This window comes from Mya arenaria, chromosome 17 (genome assembly GCF_026914265.1).
Source record: "Mya arenaria isolate MELC-2E11 chromosome 17, ASM2691426v1".
Taxonomy (NCBI): Eukaryota; Metazoa; Mollusca; class Bivalvia; order Myida; family Myidae; genus Mya; species Mya arenaria.
Window position 1 is genome coordinate 38772238 of NC_069138.1, and position 15920 is coordinate 38788157.

At 37.7% G+C, this 15920-nt stretch overlaps 1 protein-coding gene across 1 annotated transcript; it reads right to left on the minus strand.

Moving 5' to 3' along the window:
- Positions 1 to 3403: 3403 nt before the first annotated feature.
- LOC128223466 (uncharacterized protein K02A2.6-like) lies at positions 3404 to 6446 on the minus strand. Its single transcript, XM_052932746.1, has 2 exons — positions 4136 to 6446; positions 3404 to 3429 (listed from the first exon to the last, which is right to left on the minus strand). The coding sequence occupies exons 1-2, from the start codon at positions 6444 to 6446 to the stop codon at positions 3404 to 3406; spliced, it is 2337 nt and encodes a 778-aa protein (XP_052788706.1).
- Between the last annotated feature and the right edge of the window lie 9474 nt (positions 6447 to 15920).

The following is a 15920-nucleotide window of genomic DNA, read 5'->3' on the forward strand; positions in this document are numbered from 1 at the left end:
GACGTTTTTGTGTCACAGTCTACCCAATCCGGAAAAAAATGCAAATCTTTTTTTTTATGAAAATCTAATAAAATCTTCTTTCATAAAATTTATCCAACTCCAAATTACACCTACGCATGTTGCAAGGGATGTATGTATGCTTATTAATATTGAACCTCAAACCTGAATTATAAATGAATTGTTTGAATATTGTTTCGCATTTGTCATTCGAACGACTTTTGCGATGTGGAGGCCCTTCACGGTGAAATCATCTCAAAATCGATCAAATGCATTTTTAGGTGAAGTCAAATTACATTAAAGTACATGCTTGGATAACACAGTTGTTCCAAAACATCAATTTTAAATTGGAATAACGCATTAGAACAATTTTAAGTTTCTAATCAATATTGCCAACCTGTAATATACTAGAATCCGAGACCAAACCTCTAAGTCTACCTTTGTTGTACTATACTATACATTGAATATTTATGCGAAAAACTACAGAAACCAAATATTTAAATATCGAAGTCTCCAAAGCCGACTTGGACAAGTGTCTTGACCAGATATGCTTTGGACCATAAAGACGGATGGTTTGGAAGGAAACCTTATGTGCGCCCATATATAGTTGTCTCCTGTGACTGGTATCTTGACTAGAGAGAATTGTGATGGTTTGTAATAAAACATGCAAAATATTAGGCGAGATTTACGTATGATTTTGAACCTAAAACACCCGAAACATTGTTTTTCCGCATCATGTCCCAGATTACCGATAATCATGACCTGATACATTTATATTAATTTTTAAAGGTAGAGGTCAAAAATATTATAACTTAAAAAAAAACCTACAAAACTAAAACTTAAATTTGTGACTTAAGACATATGCTCAAATAAGTTCGTACCCATGTTGTAACCATGTGTAATGTGTCTTGATTAGATAGTTAAGGAATGCGTAGAAAAATAAATTAAGGCAGATGGGTTATATATAAGGACGTACAAAATGAACAAATAATGTGTGTTCAAGATGTTTGTTTAAGGTGACTGGTATCTTGACCAGGGAAATAAGAGTACACGGGGACTGCAGACCAAGTGGCTCTTGGATAGAAATTGACGCCATTCAGCTTCGTGGTTACGCTCCCTCTTGCGGTAATTGTTGTTGACATTTTTGTTGTTAATTGTGGCATGTATTTAGGACACTGATAAAAGATGCACTCTTACTCCCAAATAAGATGTACCACAATTAATACAATTGTTTTAATATACGAAAAAAGGATGAATACCTATAGAAAAAACGTTTCTTATAAAGGATGCCGAGTTTAATTTGAAAGAAAGGTGTAGAAATCACGGTATCTCTACTCTATGAGACGATAGTAGATCACAGTAAATCTTTTAGCATTCACCAATCATTTAATATTTTTACATTTTTCAGCTATTTAATGCACGGTTGTAATATTGTTATCAGTAATTAATATTTACCATAAATGCATTATTTAGTAAGTAGTTACAGGTGTATCACTCAAAATCTATGATTGTAATACAAGTGTATGTATTGATTTTGAATAAGAGTCTCGCTTTTAAAGCTTTCTAATAATATTGTCGGATACCAATTATGTTTGAACAATTCCGTTACACTCCATTCGTCAGTGAATACCGACAATCGGAATAAGTCAGCATTGGGTATTCAAAGATACCCATTTTTTAACAATCTTAATGTACTTCCTCAATACAAATATTTTGTAGGGAATGCCACTATTACATTCTGTTAAAAAAACTTCATTATATTTAATTTTCAATTACATTATTAAACGTACATTATTTAACGTATAATAACACATGCAAGCGGCATTCCGCAACGTGTTGAATGTTTGTGTCCATTGCAGGACAAAACTGTACCGAGCTTGCACAGTGGGTGGACTCGATATCTGGATTTTCCAGTGAAGACGAATATGCCCGAGGGTACTTCTATTTATGTTCGCCTGGAAACTAATTTGTTTTGACAATTAACTTTTCGATTGACTGAAAGTAAGCGAGAATATTAAACACGACATCATTGATAGGGTTATAATAAAGCAAACAGCGCCCTTGCTAGTCATGGCTTTGTTGTATGTTTTGGTTGACAAGTATTCAAGTTATAGTAGTGAAAGACAAACACAAGACGTGAGTCTGCTACTAAGTTTATTCTACAAGTGAAGTCCAGCGGTTAAACAAGGGTACAAGTATTAATAGATCTATAGTCTGTTTCATAATAGAACATCTCCCTGTTTTAAAAAGGAAAACATATATGATATACATAATGTTCATCAAATCATTATTTATATGTTTTATCAATTAACAGTATTCAACAGTGTTTTAAAGAGCTTCCTTCTTTGTAATTTGATACATACATATATATGTGTCTTTTAATTAAAGTGTTATATCTAAATACATTTTTAAGTAAAACATTGTCTTTTTATTTAGACTCCACTATCTGATGTTATTGTTCATTCTCAATTCACCCATTCACTTCCTACATATTTTCGGTTGTCACGCACTAATCGTCCAGCCCTTGTTGAATATCCACAGTTTACTGGCGGGTCATTATTGTTATCTGGAACATTTGAGTGTTTTGGGGGAGACACAGGGGTAACAGGTATTTGCTCATGTTGCAAAACTTGCGCTTGGAACGGTTCAATGTCATTCGTGTTTTCGCGCGTTTTGTGTAATACTGACCGATTTCTTCGATAACTGCTGCCATCAGGCATTTGAACCTGATATAATCGGTCACTGTGAACTTTCACAACTTTTCCTAATTTCCAGATTTTTCCGAATTTTACACGGACAGATTGACCTTCACATAATGGTGGTAACGATCGTGCTGACTTATCAAAATTTGACTTTTGTCTTTGTTTCGATTCGATCATTCTTTTTCGTACTTCATGATCATTCACCAAAGTTGGTTTTAATGCTTTGTTTGTTATCGGCACGATTGATTTTGTTCGGCGCCCTAACAATAATTGACTTGGTGTGTATCCGCATTTCAACGGAGTATTGCGATATTCTAGTAACGCTAAATAAGGATTAGATGTAGTGTCCTTGGCTTTTTGCATTAACTTTTTCGCGATACCTACACCTTTTTCGGCAAGGCCGTTACTTTGCGGGTGACCTGGAGATGAGGTTCGGTGTTCGAAACCCCACTCTTTCGCGAAGTTTTTAAATTCAGCGCTGGTGTACTGGCTAGCATTATCTGATACCAATACATCGGGAATTGACATTCGCGACATGTGTTTTTGTAATTTTAGAATTACTGTCTGTGACCTTGTGTTTGGTAGGTAATCTACTTCAAAGAATCTACTGTAGTAGTCTATTGTCAATAGGTATTCTTTTCCATGAAAATGGAAAAGATCCGTCGCGATTTTTTGAAATGGCCTGTCCGGGAATTCAGTTGTGATCAATGGTAGCGAAGCATTCGCATCCCTGTGGGCAAGGCAGATTGTGCAGTTTGTTACATAATCAGTAACTTGTTTAGACATGCCTGGCCAGAATAATGAGTCTTTCGCTCGTTCAAGCGTTTTTGTAATTCCCAGGTGGGATGAGTGAACCTTTTCTACAAGCTCATTTCGCATTGATTTCGGGATAACAAGCGTATGACCTCGAAATATCAGACCATCCTCTGTGCTTATCTCATCGCGATGATTGAAAAATTCCACGATACTTGGATCACAGTTTGACCTACTCTCTGACCAGCCTTGACTTATAGCCCGTTTCAATTTTATCATTTGTGGGTCTTTAGCAGTTTCGGCGCGTACGATCTCGAGTCGTTTGTCTGTGACATGTAATTGTTTTTGCACTGTATGAACATGATAGTCCAAACCGTCGATCATTCCGGGAAATGTATCGGGTAATGATTGTCTCGAGAGACAGTCACTTACAGGTATGTTTTTGCCGGGTACGTGGCGAACATTTACCTCGTATTTTGACAGTGCGAGTAACATTCTAGAAAGGCGCGGCGGGGCAGCCGACAATGGCTTTTTCATTATCGCTGAGATTGGTTTATGATCGCAGTGCACAATAACTTCTCTGCCATAAGTTAATTGATGGAATCTTTTTAATGCAAATAAGATCCCGAAGAGTTCCTTTTCTATGACAGCGTAACCTATTTCAGTCTGCGTTAATGACTTACTTGCGTACGCGATGGGTTTTCCGTCTTGCATGAGACAACAACCTAGTCCATATTTGCTTGCATCCGTTTCGACGACAAGCGGCTTTTTAGGGTCATAATAACCTAGCACTGGGGCCTGTGTTATTATTTCCTTGACCTTTGAGAATGCTTGCTCTTGTGGGGCGTCCCACAGGAACTCTACGTCCTTTTTCAGGAGGCTTCTGATAGGCGCGGTAACCTCTGCTAGGTTCGGGGCGAATTTTGAAAGGTAATTAACTAATCCTAATAGTGTTTCAACCTTTTCGCGGCAATCCGGCCTTTGCAATTGCGTAATTGCCTCGATTTTCTTAGGATCGGCCATGAGTCCAGTGTCGGTGATCACGTGACCAAAGAATGGAACTGATTTCACACCGATTGAACATTTCTGTGCGTTGAATTTTATCCCGCGTTCGCGTGCGCGTAGCAAGACTTGATTGAGGTTTTTGTCATGTTCCTCAGGGGTTCGTCCCCAAATCAAAATGTCGTCTACCAGCGGGTGAATGCCTGATAATCCCTCAAATATTTCGTTGACCTTCTGACAAAAAATGTCAGACGATGCTTTACATCCATACGGCAAACGTAAGAATCGATATCTTTGAAACGGCGTTGCGAATGTAGTTAGGTAAGAAGATTCTTCGTCTAATTGTACACTCCAGTATGCATGTGTCAAATCTAATAGGCTAAATTGTGTCGCGCCGGCGAGTTTAACGGTCACATCATCTAGCGTTGACATTGCGTAGTGCGGTCTGCGTATCGAGTCATTGAGAGGTTTTGGATCCAGGCAGATCCGTAGCTTTCCGTTCGGTTTTTCAACCACTACAATTGGATGAACCCAGTCGGTAGGTTCCGTAACTGGCGATATGATTTCGTCTTTGACCATTTTATCAAGTTCGGCTTTTAAACGCGACTTTAAAGCTTCCGGTACGCGTCTGGGTGGCGTTATTACCGGTATAGCGTCTTCACGTAAATACAGTTTGCTTTTTCCGGGTAGTATACCTACGCCCTTGAAAAGGTCACTATATTCTGACATGACGTATTCTTTGTTAACTGGCTGGCCATGCTCTCGGTCAATTGCGTAAGTCAGTTGTATTAATCCTAGATCTACAGATGTCTGTAGCCCAATTAACGGCGGTGCATCACTGCTTACAATATAGAACGTTGTGTTCACGGTTTTCGAACGATATTTGCACGCGAGTGTAATTTTACCGTCGACTTGTATTTTGTTACCAGAGTAAGACGTTAGATTTGATTCGGAGGCCTCTAATGGCGATTTGACATTGAGCTTTTCAAAGTGGCGTTTTGGCAAAGTATTTACGCTGCTTCCTGTGTCAATTTTGAAACTAACGTTTTGAAAATGTGGACCAATGCGTAAATTTACAAATGCACGATCTGGGGCGGACGATTGTGTATGACTTACCGTATCTAAAAAGTAATTATCCATCCACGAATCCTCCTCCTCTGAATTGTCATGCACACTCATCTGCGACACGTTATTTGTCACTTGGTGCACATCTTTCTTCGACCGGCATACAATTTTCCAGTGATTGTATTTCTTACACCGTATGCATTGTTTTCCATATGCTGGACACTTCCTTCTGTCTGATTGGTTGTGTATTGTCCCACATTTTCCACAAGTCGGTTCTTTCCTCCTATTCTGCGGCGAATTTGGCGCTCTTGGCATCTCAGGTCTGCGTCCATGTCCACGTCCACGACCTCGGCTGTTGACGTAGTTGACATCTTGGGGTGATCTTGCATTAAGAATATTCATCTGTTGTTTACAATATTCAAAATTTTGAGATAGTTGAATGGCCCTTTCTAAGGTGAGTGTTTCGCCCTCATTGATTAGTTTCTCTCTTAGTTTTTGATTACTAATACCAAATACAATTCTATCTCTGATCATTTCGTCCACAGTATTTTCTTGATATTTGCATTCCGTTATTTTTAACTTTAGTCTGGTGACGAATTGTTCTATGCTATCCTCTCCTTGCCTTTCGTTGTTAAATTGGAATCTGGCGAATACTGGGTTTAGTTTCGGCTGAACATGTTTCTTGAATTTTGTGAAGTATGTGTCAAGTTGTTTCTGTTCTTCATTTGTTAATGTCCATGATTGTGAAACATCTTGTCCTTTTTCTCCGACCCAAATAAGTAAGAATGCTACTTTTTCTTCTTCGGTCTTGTCTTTTAAAGGTCCTGCGAATATCAGTTTTATGTGCCTTTCAAATTTTTCCCACGTGGTCGGCAAGTTTGTACTGTCCCAATTCATCACAGGTGGAGATATTCCAGATAGAGCCATTTTGCTGATTAGTGTTCACTTATAAGAGCTTTTATTTTATAATATCCATTTTTGTTGACGTGAATTCGATAATTTCTGACACCATGTTGTATGTTTTGGTTGACAAGTATTCAAGTTATAGTAGTGAAAGACAAACACAAGACGTGAGTCTGCTACTAAGTTTATTCTACAAGTGAAGTCCAGCGGTTAAACAAGGGTACAAGTATTAATAGATCTATAGTCTGTTTCATAATAGAACAGGCTTGATGCTGTATTTTTTTATCAGAACAGAAAAGAACAGAACATTTATTGTTAACTTGAACATATACAGTTCATCGTTGTTACAATAACATGACACATGGCATGTCAATAGTTGATTAATGCGAGAGTGCATTATACATATATAAATTATCAATGATTTCAACATGTTAAAATCAATAAAGTTAAGCATTATTATTCAAAGCATTATATCGTAGCTTAAAAGCATGTTTGCAATACAAAGCTAGTTTTCTTAGACATGCAGTATTTTCCGAGTTTAATAATTGAATGAATTTGAACATGCTTGGTCTTGCATAGTAAAATTTAGTTATGTATTTTTTCCTAATGTCATTATATTTCGGACAAATCAAAACAAAGTGATATTCATCTTCGATATCATTATGAACACATATAACACATTTACGTTGATTTCTTTCAATATTAACTATCTCTTTCAACATTTAACATATGAGAGGACAATCTTAATCTAGCAATAATATTCCTAAGTCTATAGCTATACAATTTATCTATATACAGTCATTAGTATCATCTATATTTATCATCAGTACACCTGCTTATGCATGTGTGTCTAGTTTGTGGTCACCAAGCCGGACACATGGGTTTCCTCCGGCTACTCCGGTTTCCCCACTCACACAAAACCACACTCTGGTGTAACATCGTACCAACGAGTGTGATAAATAAAATTTCGTAATCACATACAACTGTTCAATATGACCTCGCGGTATCATTCTCCCCTTTTGTCGTCAATAATGTTTTGAGATTTTTGCAACTTTAATACCCATAGACTTGTATCATGTATTTCTAGATGGGCCGCTGTTCAGGTTATTGGTCCTCCTGATGTTTACCCTAGTAACGACGGTTCTGAACTTGCCTGGTGTCCGTCTGATGACAGTTATGATGGTGACGAACATCTCCAGGTTGTGTTCATTAATAATTGTTAGTTTGGTACAAAGTTGTTTATTTTACAACGATTTTGGAGACGATAGTTTAACGTAAACAAACCTCGCAATTGATTCAATTGCACGGTTTTATGGAATAATGTGGTATAATGTTGAGGGGAACCTCTAGTCACCGTGGGAAAACTAATTTTTCTCTCCAAACTTACACGCGATCAGGTCACAGTGTTTGTTTTAGTTTCTATAATGTATCTTGGTATAGAAACTGTTACAGAGGTGTTGTAATTTTTTTATCTTTTTCGAAACATCTCGATCATATCTCTTGGTCGACGTTAACGGTATATGTACTTAAGAATGTTTTCCTATTATATGCAATCAAACAAAAACATAATACAGCTGAAAATGATTTCTTATAAAAAAACAAGGATGTCTGATCATCAAATTTTAGTATGAATATATCGGTTATTTCTTTCAACGATTTGTAGAAAGTTATGTTTTTGTGTGAGTCTATTAACAATTCACGAGTCTTGTCAAATGTCAACACAGATTGACAAATTGCCATCAATTTGAGTTGATTAAGGTCTCTGGAACGTCAAACCGCTTATTTCACGTCGATATTTACACAAATATATGTTTAAGGCGAATATCACCATTTCAGATTTGACTACTCATTGATTCATGTGTTGTTGTTGTTTTTTTTCATTTTGATAAACACATAACAATGAGCAAAGCATGGTTATTCCATATCAGATCATTGGCTGCTTACCATTTTAGTAGGTTTCGAAGGTGCATGGTGTTCGATTTAAAACATTCGAATATGTTTAATCTACTAGTTCTACTCTTTATTGTTAACCTTCTTAACGCAGCGTTTGTATTCATACACGGCATCAACACTTTACCGATTGCAACGCTTTTCTGACGGCTAATTAGCATGTCACTTTCGTCAAATATACATCAAAAGCATTAGTTCGAACTTTACTCAAAGAGCACGTTAATGATACTGCTGCAGTATTTAAAGAAAGCGGCCGCAAGGTCGTTAGTCCACCGTCCGCTAGGACGTCAGAATGCTTACATTACGCAACCAGGCCAATACGCCACCAGTTTCACGCCACCATGCCGTTTAACAACCAGGCAGTCAACTTGTTGCCACCAGACCACTAGGCCACCAATTTCATGCCACTAGGCCGCTGAATATGCGATCAAACATTCACCTCATGCACCTCTACCACTTAAACAATCTGACCCACTTAATTGTAACAGAGCCATTGAATCTGTTCAACAAGATATTTTAAATAGGTCAAGAAACTATTTTCTTTGCCCGAACTCCTACATGTATAATCCGATGTATGTAAAAACAGCAACTGTTTGTTTTAAATAATTCTTAACCTACATTTACCTCTTTGATGCAGGTAATGTTTGCTGAACCAGTGTTGGTCACCGGTGTCGATGTTTATGAGACATATAATGCAGGCTTCACATCCAGGATCCTAGCGTTTGATGGCCAGAATTGGGTCACCTTATGGTCAACGTCGGCAACATATTTATACAGAACAAGTTCGCGTCCATAGGCCAACTCTTAACGTAAGTTTGGTAGATTTCAATGCAGCAAACATCAGAGGTATTTCACATACAAGTTTAGCAAAAAGAAAGGCGAACCGTTTCCGGTATAAACAAACTTTTTTAACCGCCTTAGAAAACAATATGCAATTTGCATATAACGACGTTTCCGTAGCACCACGCTGCATGTAGCTCTATGGGGAAGGGAAAACACAACAAACACACACACAATTGGTTTCATTAACAAAAACAAGTATAAAAAGAAGAACAAGTTGTCGAAAACGGAATGTAATCATCCCTGCACTAGTCAAGTTTGAAAGGGAACTTGATACTGACACTTGACTAGTACTGTCAGTATTATAAGTTAAAGTGACGTATATGTTCGGCATAACACAGGACAGGTTTGTCAGTCGATGATATGCATTACGTGATTGGCCATTGTGAAAACCACGATCAAAACGTGATTCACTTGTCTCAAGTCTCAGACACCCTCTCTAGAGTCCGAGTTTTCATTGACAGCAGCATGCCAACCCCTAGCTTTTTCAGCCAAATCAACAGCTTCTTTTATTAGCCAACCCAGGACCCAGTCTAACCAATCCCACCAATTACACAGGAATTTGACTCAGTGTTTGGTAAAAAATGATGTATTAAGTCATTATATGACCAAAAACTGACAAAAAACAACAATTTCGGACAAAAACCTGGTCACTTATACTATCAATAGAGAAAGGACCGGCACTCCGGACGTGCCCAAAATCAGGTAAGTCAATTTTGATCTCCGTTTTCTTTTTCACCACCGTCTGAATCTAAAAATTCTGTACATTTTTGAAAAGCTCTATCCATAACCATTTATGTTTGCAAGCGCCTAGCTGATGGCCTTGAAGTTGACATTGGTTTCGATTGGATTTTCGCTGGGCCCGACCAATCGAAAACAAGGTCGTCTTCAAGGCCATCAGCCAGGCGCTTGCAAACATAAATGGCCGATATTGACAGAAAGTAATAAGCGGAAAGTTGTTTTCACTGAGTTTGGATGATACACACAAGAAAGGTTGGTTTTTATTGATGCATTTACCAAACTTTGTAAATGTTAGGAACAGTCGATGAATAGTCGCTATATGCCACCGTTACATGAACTTGTCTCTGATCACACTGTTTTACATTGGGTTCTATAAACTTTTCCGACCTGGGAAAATCGTACTGACAGGAATGATTGTTTGCTCGATTTCTTTTTTATTTCCGAAAGAAGTGTCAAGTGTTGCATATCATCACAAAGGTTATGGATAGAGCTTTTCAAAATTGTACAGAATTTTTAGTTTCCGACGGTGGTGAAAAAGAAAACGGAGATCAAAATTGACTTACCTGATTTTGGGCACGTCCGGAGTGCCGGTCCTTTCTCTATTGATAGTATAAGTGACCAGGTTGTTGTCCGACATTGTTGTTTTTTGTCAGTTTTTGGTCATATAATGACTTAATACATCATTTTTGACCAAATACTGAGTCAAATTCCTGTGACCAATTATTGTCGTTCTGCAAAGAAAATATACCAATAAATTAGAACCAATAAGAATATCACACCTTTCGAAGGTGCACTTAAACCTCAGTACACTCATCCGCGTACAAAAACACGTTTACGACAGCAAACCTCACAAACACTCAATCAGAATGGAACACATTCAGACACCAGAAATCAACCACTTTTATCACTGATATTGCGTCTTTGCATATGTAAACAGTAGGCGTGGCTATATGCGCATGCGCAGTTATAGCAATTTACTTAATCATGAAGAGTCGTCGTCAGCAATAAGTAACGAGTCTTCAGAAATGATAATCGAGCTTCCCTGATTGGCTGAAAATATAGGACAATCACTGAAGATTAATAAGATTTTAAATTGAATCGAAAAGCTTTAATATTAACGTTACCGACCGAGACTAGTGTCTTAATTACCAGTTATACTTTGTACCATAAAGACAGATCTATGCTTTAAACGCACTATTGTGCGCCTTTTCCTCATATGGGTGGTATCTTGACTTGCTTCGTTATATACATTGTACATTCATTAAGCGCCCATGTATGCAACATGTCAGGGGAGATCTACGTATGCTTTTGAACCAAAACACGCGAAACAATATATTTTCTTACCATGTACATGTACCCGGAAAGCGTTAAGAAATGCATTAGAATTGATTTATGTTCAAGATTTTTATTCTAGGTGACTGGTATATTGACCAAGGAGATAAGAGTGCACGTGAATTGGAGTAATTACTCTTGGATAGAAATTGACGCCATTCAGCTTCGTGGTTACCCTCCAGATTGTGGTACGTTTTGTTGGTATTATCGTTGTTATTTATATATTGACCAAGGTTAGGTAGAACGAAAACCAGTCTAAGGCTAACTTGTATGGACGAAAGGAAAAACAAACACGTTGATTGAATGAAAAAAGGGCATTTATTCAAAATGCCATAACAGTGTTCTAAACTAATGTATATACACATGTAGTTTTTCCAAGAGATCATATCTGGGTGGATAAAATCGCCAACAGGAGAATCCTACGCCACCCATGCGTTTAGGACCTTGGTTAACTGTTTTAGAATTGTTAAATATGGATAGTCGGATACCAATCATAAATATACGACCAATTCTGTAACACTCAATTCATCGAGAAACAGAGACAAACGGAATAAGTCAGCATTAGGTATTATACGACACCAATTTCTTAAACAATATTAAGGTCCTTCCCTGTTACAAAGTTTCGTGGGGATTGGGCCAGCACCAATAATATATATTTTAGGTACAATATGAAGTTAAAACATATATGCTTTACTACCTGTTTCAATCGTTTGTGAAAGAATTGAGTAAGCGAAGGAACAATTTATCAGAGTTTTGTAGAAATTCCGTTTGAACCAAAACGGGAAAGTTGTCGACGATATGAATAATTATGTTTTTGTGCCAAAGCTTCAGGCTATCCCATTAACAATTAATCTTTAAACATGCGTTTACATGCCAAATTTCAGGCCCACTGACATATGGCCAACATTTCGAGCTGGCGGCTACGGACGTCTCTCTATCACCGGAAGTTACTCCATTAAGTCACGCGACCACTGGTTCCCAGATGGTTTGTGGAGCGGAGTGTCTAAAACTTCCGGAGTGTGGTTCATTCTTGCTGCTTCCCGGCTCCTCACAGTGTTTGTTGTACGCCGGAAACCACTTGAGCGCACTAGTGGGCGGCTCCCTGGGGACGCAGTACTTTGTGATGTTTTAAAGATCTAGACATGTCTGACTGGAGATAAGATCAAGCTGCTAGAATTTGTTTGAATTTGTTTGAATATACGGTTGGTATTGCTCTCTTAATATACTAAAATGTATTTGCAGTGAAAAATAAAAGTATTAAACGGCATATAAAATTTCCACTCCAGCTTCTTAGAAAACATGACTATGCGGTGCCATGCCAAGGGTATACTAGTTTCTCCCACCTCAGATAAGTAGATAAAAAATGATTATGCTAGAAAATCTTGAAAGCGAGTGAAAATAATAACAATTCGGATAAAAAACAACAACAAAAACGCATTCTGAAGGCGAGCAAAAAGTTGTCTCAAATATTATTTACCATCACATGTTTGAAGCAAATGAATGCGGTGCCAAAATGTTATTTTTTAAACCAAGTTCTATAACTCCCGAAAAAATAATAAAGATTTAATCCCCTTCTTGACCCAACTAAGATTAAAAATATCTTCCATGGCCGAGAGTGTAAGATAGTTTCATCCCAACCCGAGGGTCGGTAAATCACGTTTCCGTAAAACACCCTGCGCGAGGGTTGGGATGAACCTATCTTACACGAGCGGCTATGGTAGATGCTTTTTCTCCAATTTCGGTTTAACTAAATCAGTTATGGGTACAATTATAAGATACAGTTATAAAATACAGACAATATCCATTCAAAAAGCATGGAAAACGAAATGTAAATAACACTTAATTCAACGAGTTAAACAATGCATGAATAAAATGTATTGTAAGATATCATAAATCAAGCATGCAAATGTTAACAAATTGCCAATTTCATTATTGAACCAAATACCGCGCCATAATATGCTAGTATCGAAATTGTCATTATTTAGCGCGTTTAACAAAACGTGTTCTTTACCCTTCAGCTGGAATTAAACCGCCTACACAGGGGGTCAAACGTGTTTTGTGTTTGCCGAATTTTAAGTGAGGGAAAAATGTGTGACGCGGAATGATCAAATGGCGCTGTTCGATTTAGATTGGAATATTTCTATTTTTATTGACATTAAATTAGACTTTGAATAGGAATTATCTTTATGATTATTACAATAAACCATTTTTCATGTATCAAAATAAAGTATGTATTTTGGCTTATTGAAATAAGCTACTTAAGCTTGTTAACCGCAAGAAGTTTCGAGAAATTTGGGCCTAGTATATAAGTGTAGGCATACCAAGACAACGAACCAGGTCCGCAATCGGAACACCTCGCCATTATCCTTGTCATCAAGACATTGTGACCGTGGCCGTGTGGTCTTGACTTATACCAAATAGTATTGCACTGAGAAAGCGGACCCGGTTCAACTCCGGCTTTCGTCAGAATATTTTTCAACCGAAGGCATCTGGTACTTGGCGGAACCAATGAAACTGCCTCATTAATAATTCATGAATACGAGATTTTCCTAGCCAAAATAATGGGTGCATATATGCGCCTAGAGAATAGATGGTCGTGTCCAGGCTATACCTCTGTTATGCATTTCGTAATTTCCAAAAAGCATGTCACATGTATTTGGCACATTAATGGATGTTTCGCCCGAATGACACGCGTCACTACCCCCCCCCCCCCCCCAGCGCCATTTTGTCAAGAATATTTTGTTAATAAAATGAAATATGCATGGAACGAAATGACAGCTGATTCGTCATTGACATTGAATGCCTTTGAGGCAGTTTTAAGATTATAACCAGTCCGTGTGAGGATAGTACGTACAACTTTTAATCAAGTTCAGATGATGACTGATATTTGCAGATAAACATGTATCCTCGAGTTTTGACCTTGACGTTTTACTCATTGACTTCAAAATCCAAAGGGATCATCTACTGGCCAACCTAAATGTCAAGTTTGAGGGTCATGTGTACAAACATTGTTGAGTTATCAAAAAGACAAGCTTTTTGTGACCTTGAACTCTGACCCGATGACCCCTTAAATCGATAGGGATCGACTACTGGCCAGGCCTAACCTCCATATAAAGTTTGATGACCATAGTTGATGACCATAGGTCCAGGCATTGTTGAGTTATCACTTGGAGAAGTTTTGTCAACCTTTTCGGGTTAAGTGACTTTAAACTTTGACCCGATGACCCCTAAAATCAATAATCTACTGGTCAAGCCAAACATTCATGTCAAGTTTGATGACCATAGGTCAAGGAATTGTCGAGTTTTCTTTCAAGGTCACTGTGACCTTGACCTTTGACCATATAGCCCCTTTAATCAATAGGGGTTATCTACTGGTCAGGCCCAACCCCCAAGTCAAGTTGAGGGCCATTGGTGCAGGCATTGTCGATTTATCAATCGGACACTCTTTTAGCATTCAAGGTCACTGTGACCTTGACCTTTGATCGATGACCGCTAAATCGATAGAGGTCATCTACTGGTCATGCCCAGCATCAATGTCAAGTTTGATGACAATATGTCCAGGCATTAATAAGTTATCACTTGGACAAGATTTGACCACATTTTAACATTAAATGTCACTGTGACCTTGACCTTTGACCCGATAACCCAAAAAATCAATAGGGGTCTTCTACTGCTCATGCCCAACATTCATGCCAAGTTTGATGAAAATAGGTCCAGGAATTGTCAAGTTATCACTCAGACATGCTTTGGTCTACTGACGGACCGACATGTGCAAAGCAATATATCCCCTCTTCTTCGAAGGAGGGCATAAAAAGGCAATGCATTCGACGTGCTGGTTATTAAGGCCAAAATAATTATTGGTGGTAGTGTAAAGGCTGTTACCCTTTTCAGGCACAGGAGGATTTTCAAATAACACATTACGTGTGTTATAGCTTGTGTTATTTCATCCAAAATTTTGGCATACAAGTATAAGTAATTGTATAATTACTCACTAACCTTTCTATAATACTATAATACTTCAAATACCACCTCGGTGGCATAAGCAAGTAAAGTGACTGCTCTTGTCAAATTACGATTCCTTATTAAGGATAATCAGGCCATGGTTTACTGTTGTTTTAACTATTGTTACGGTAAATCATTGTTGCTTTAGCCGCTGTCAAATGCAAACTGCACATAATGTAGCTGGTACATCACTTGTTTGATACACTGGCGCGTGCAAGAATGCATGGGGCTCCCTCGGATGATTACACAATGTTATAAGAAAGTAGGTAAATTGTTAGTACCGTGACATGTGTTATATACATCAGTAATTTGATTAAGAAAGGCAAAAGGAGAACACCCGGCCCCATGGACCTATATGTCACCATTATGCAGTTAGAAATGTACACTTATGATGTCAATCATAACAAGTAATACAGTTGATATGTCAATATGGCATTGTCATACAATAAACATATCAGATACAACATAGTAAATGTTATGTTATTCTTTTTAAATGTTAATCAGGTCTATTTATCCTACTTCTAATAGCAAATGCTTTTACTAAGAATTTTGCAGTTTTCCAAGTGCACTCATTTAGACGATATTTTCATTGTTTGTGACTTGATTTTGTACTAATATAATATATTGTGTGTA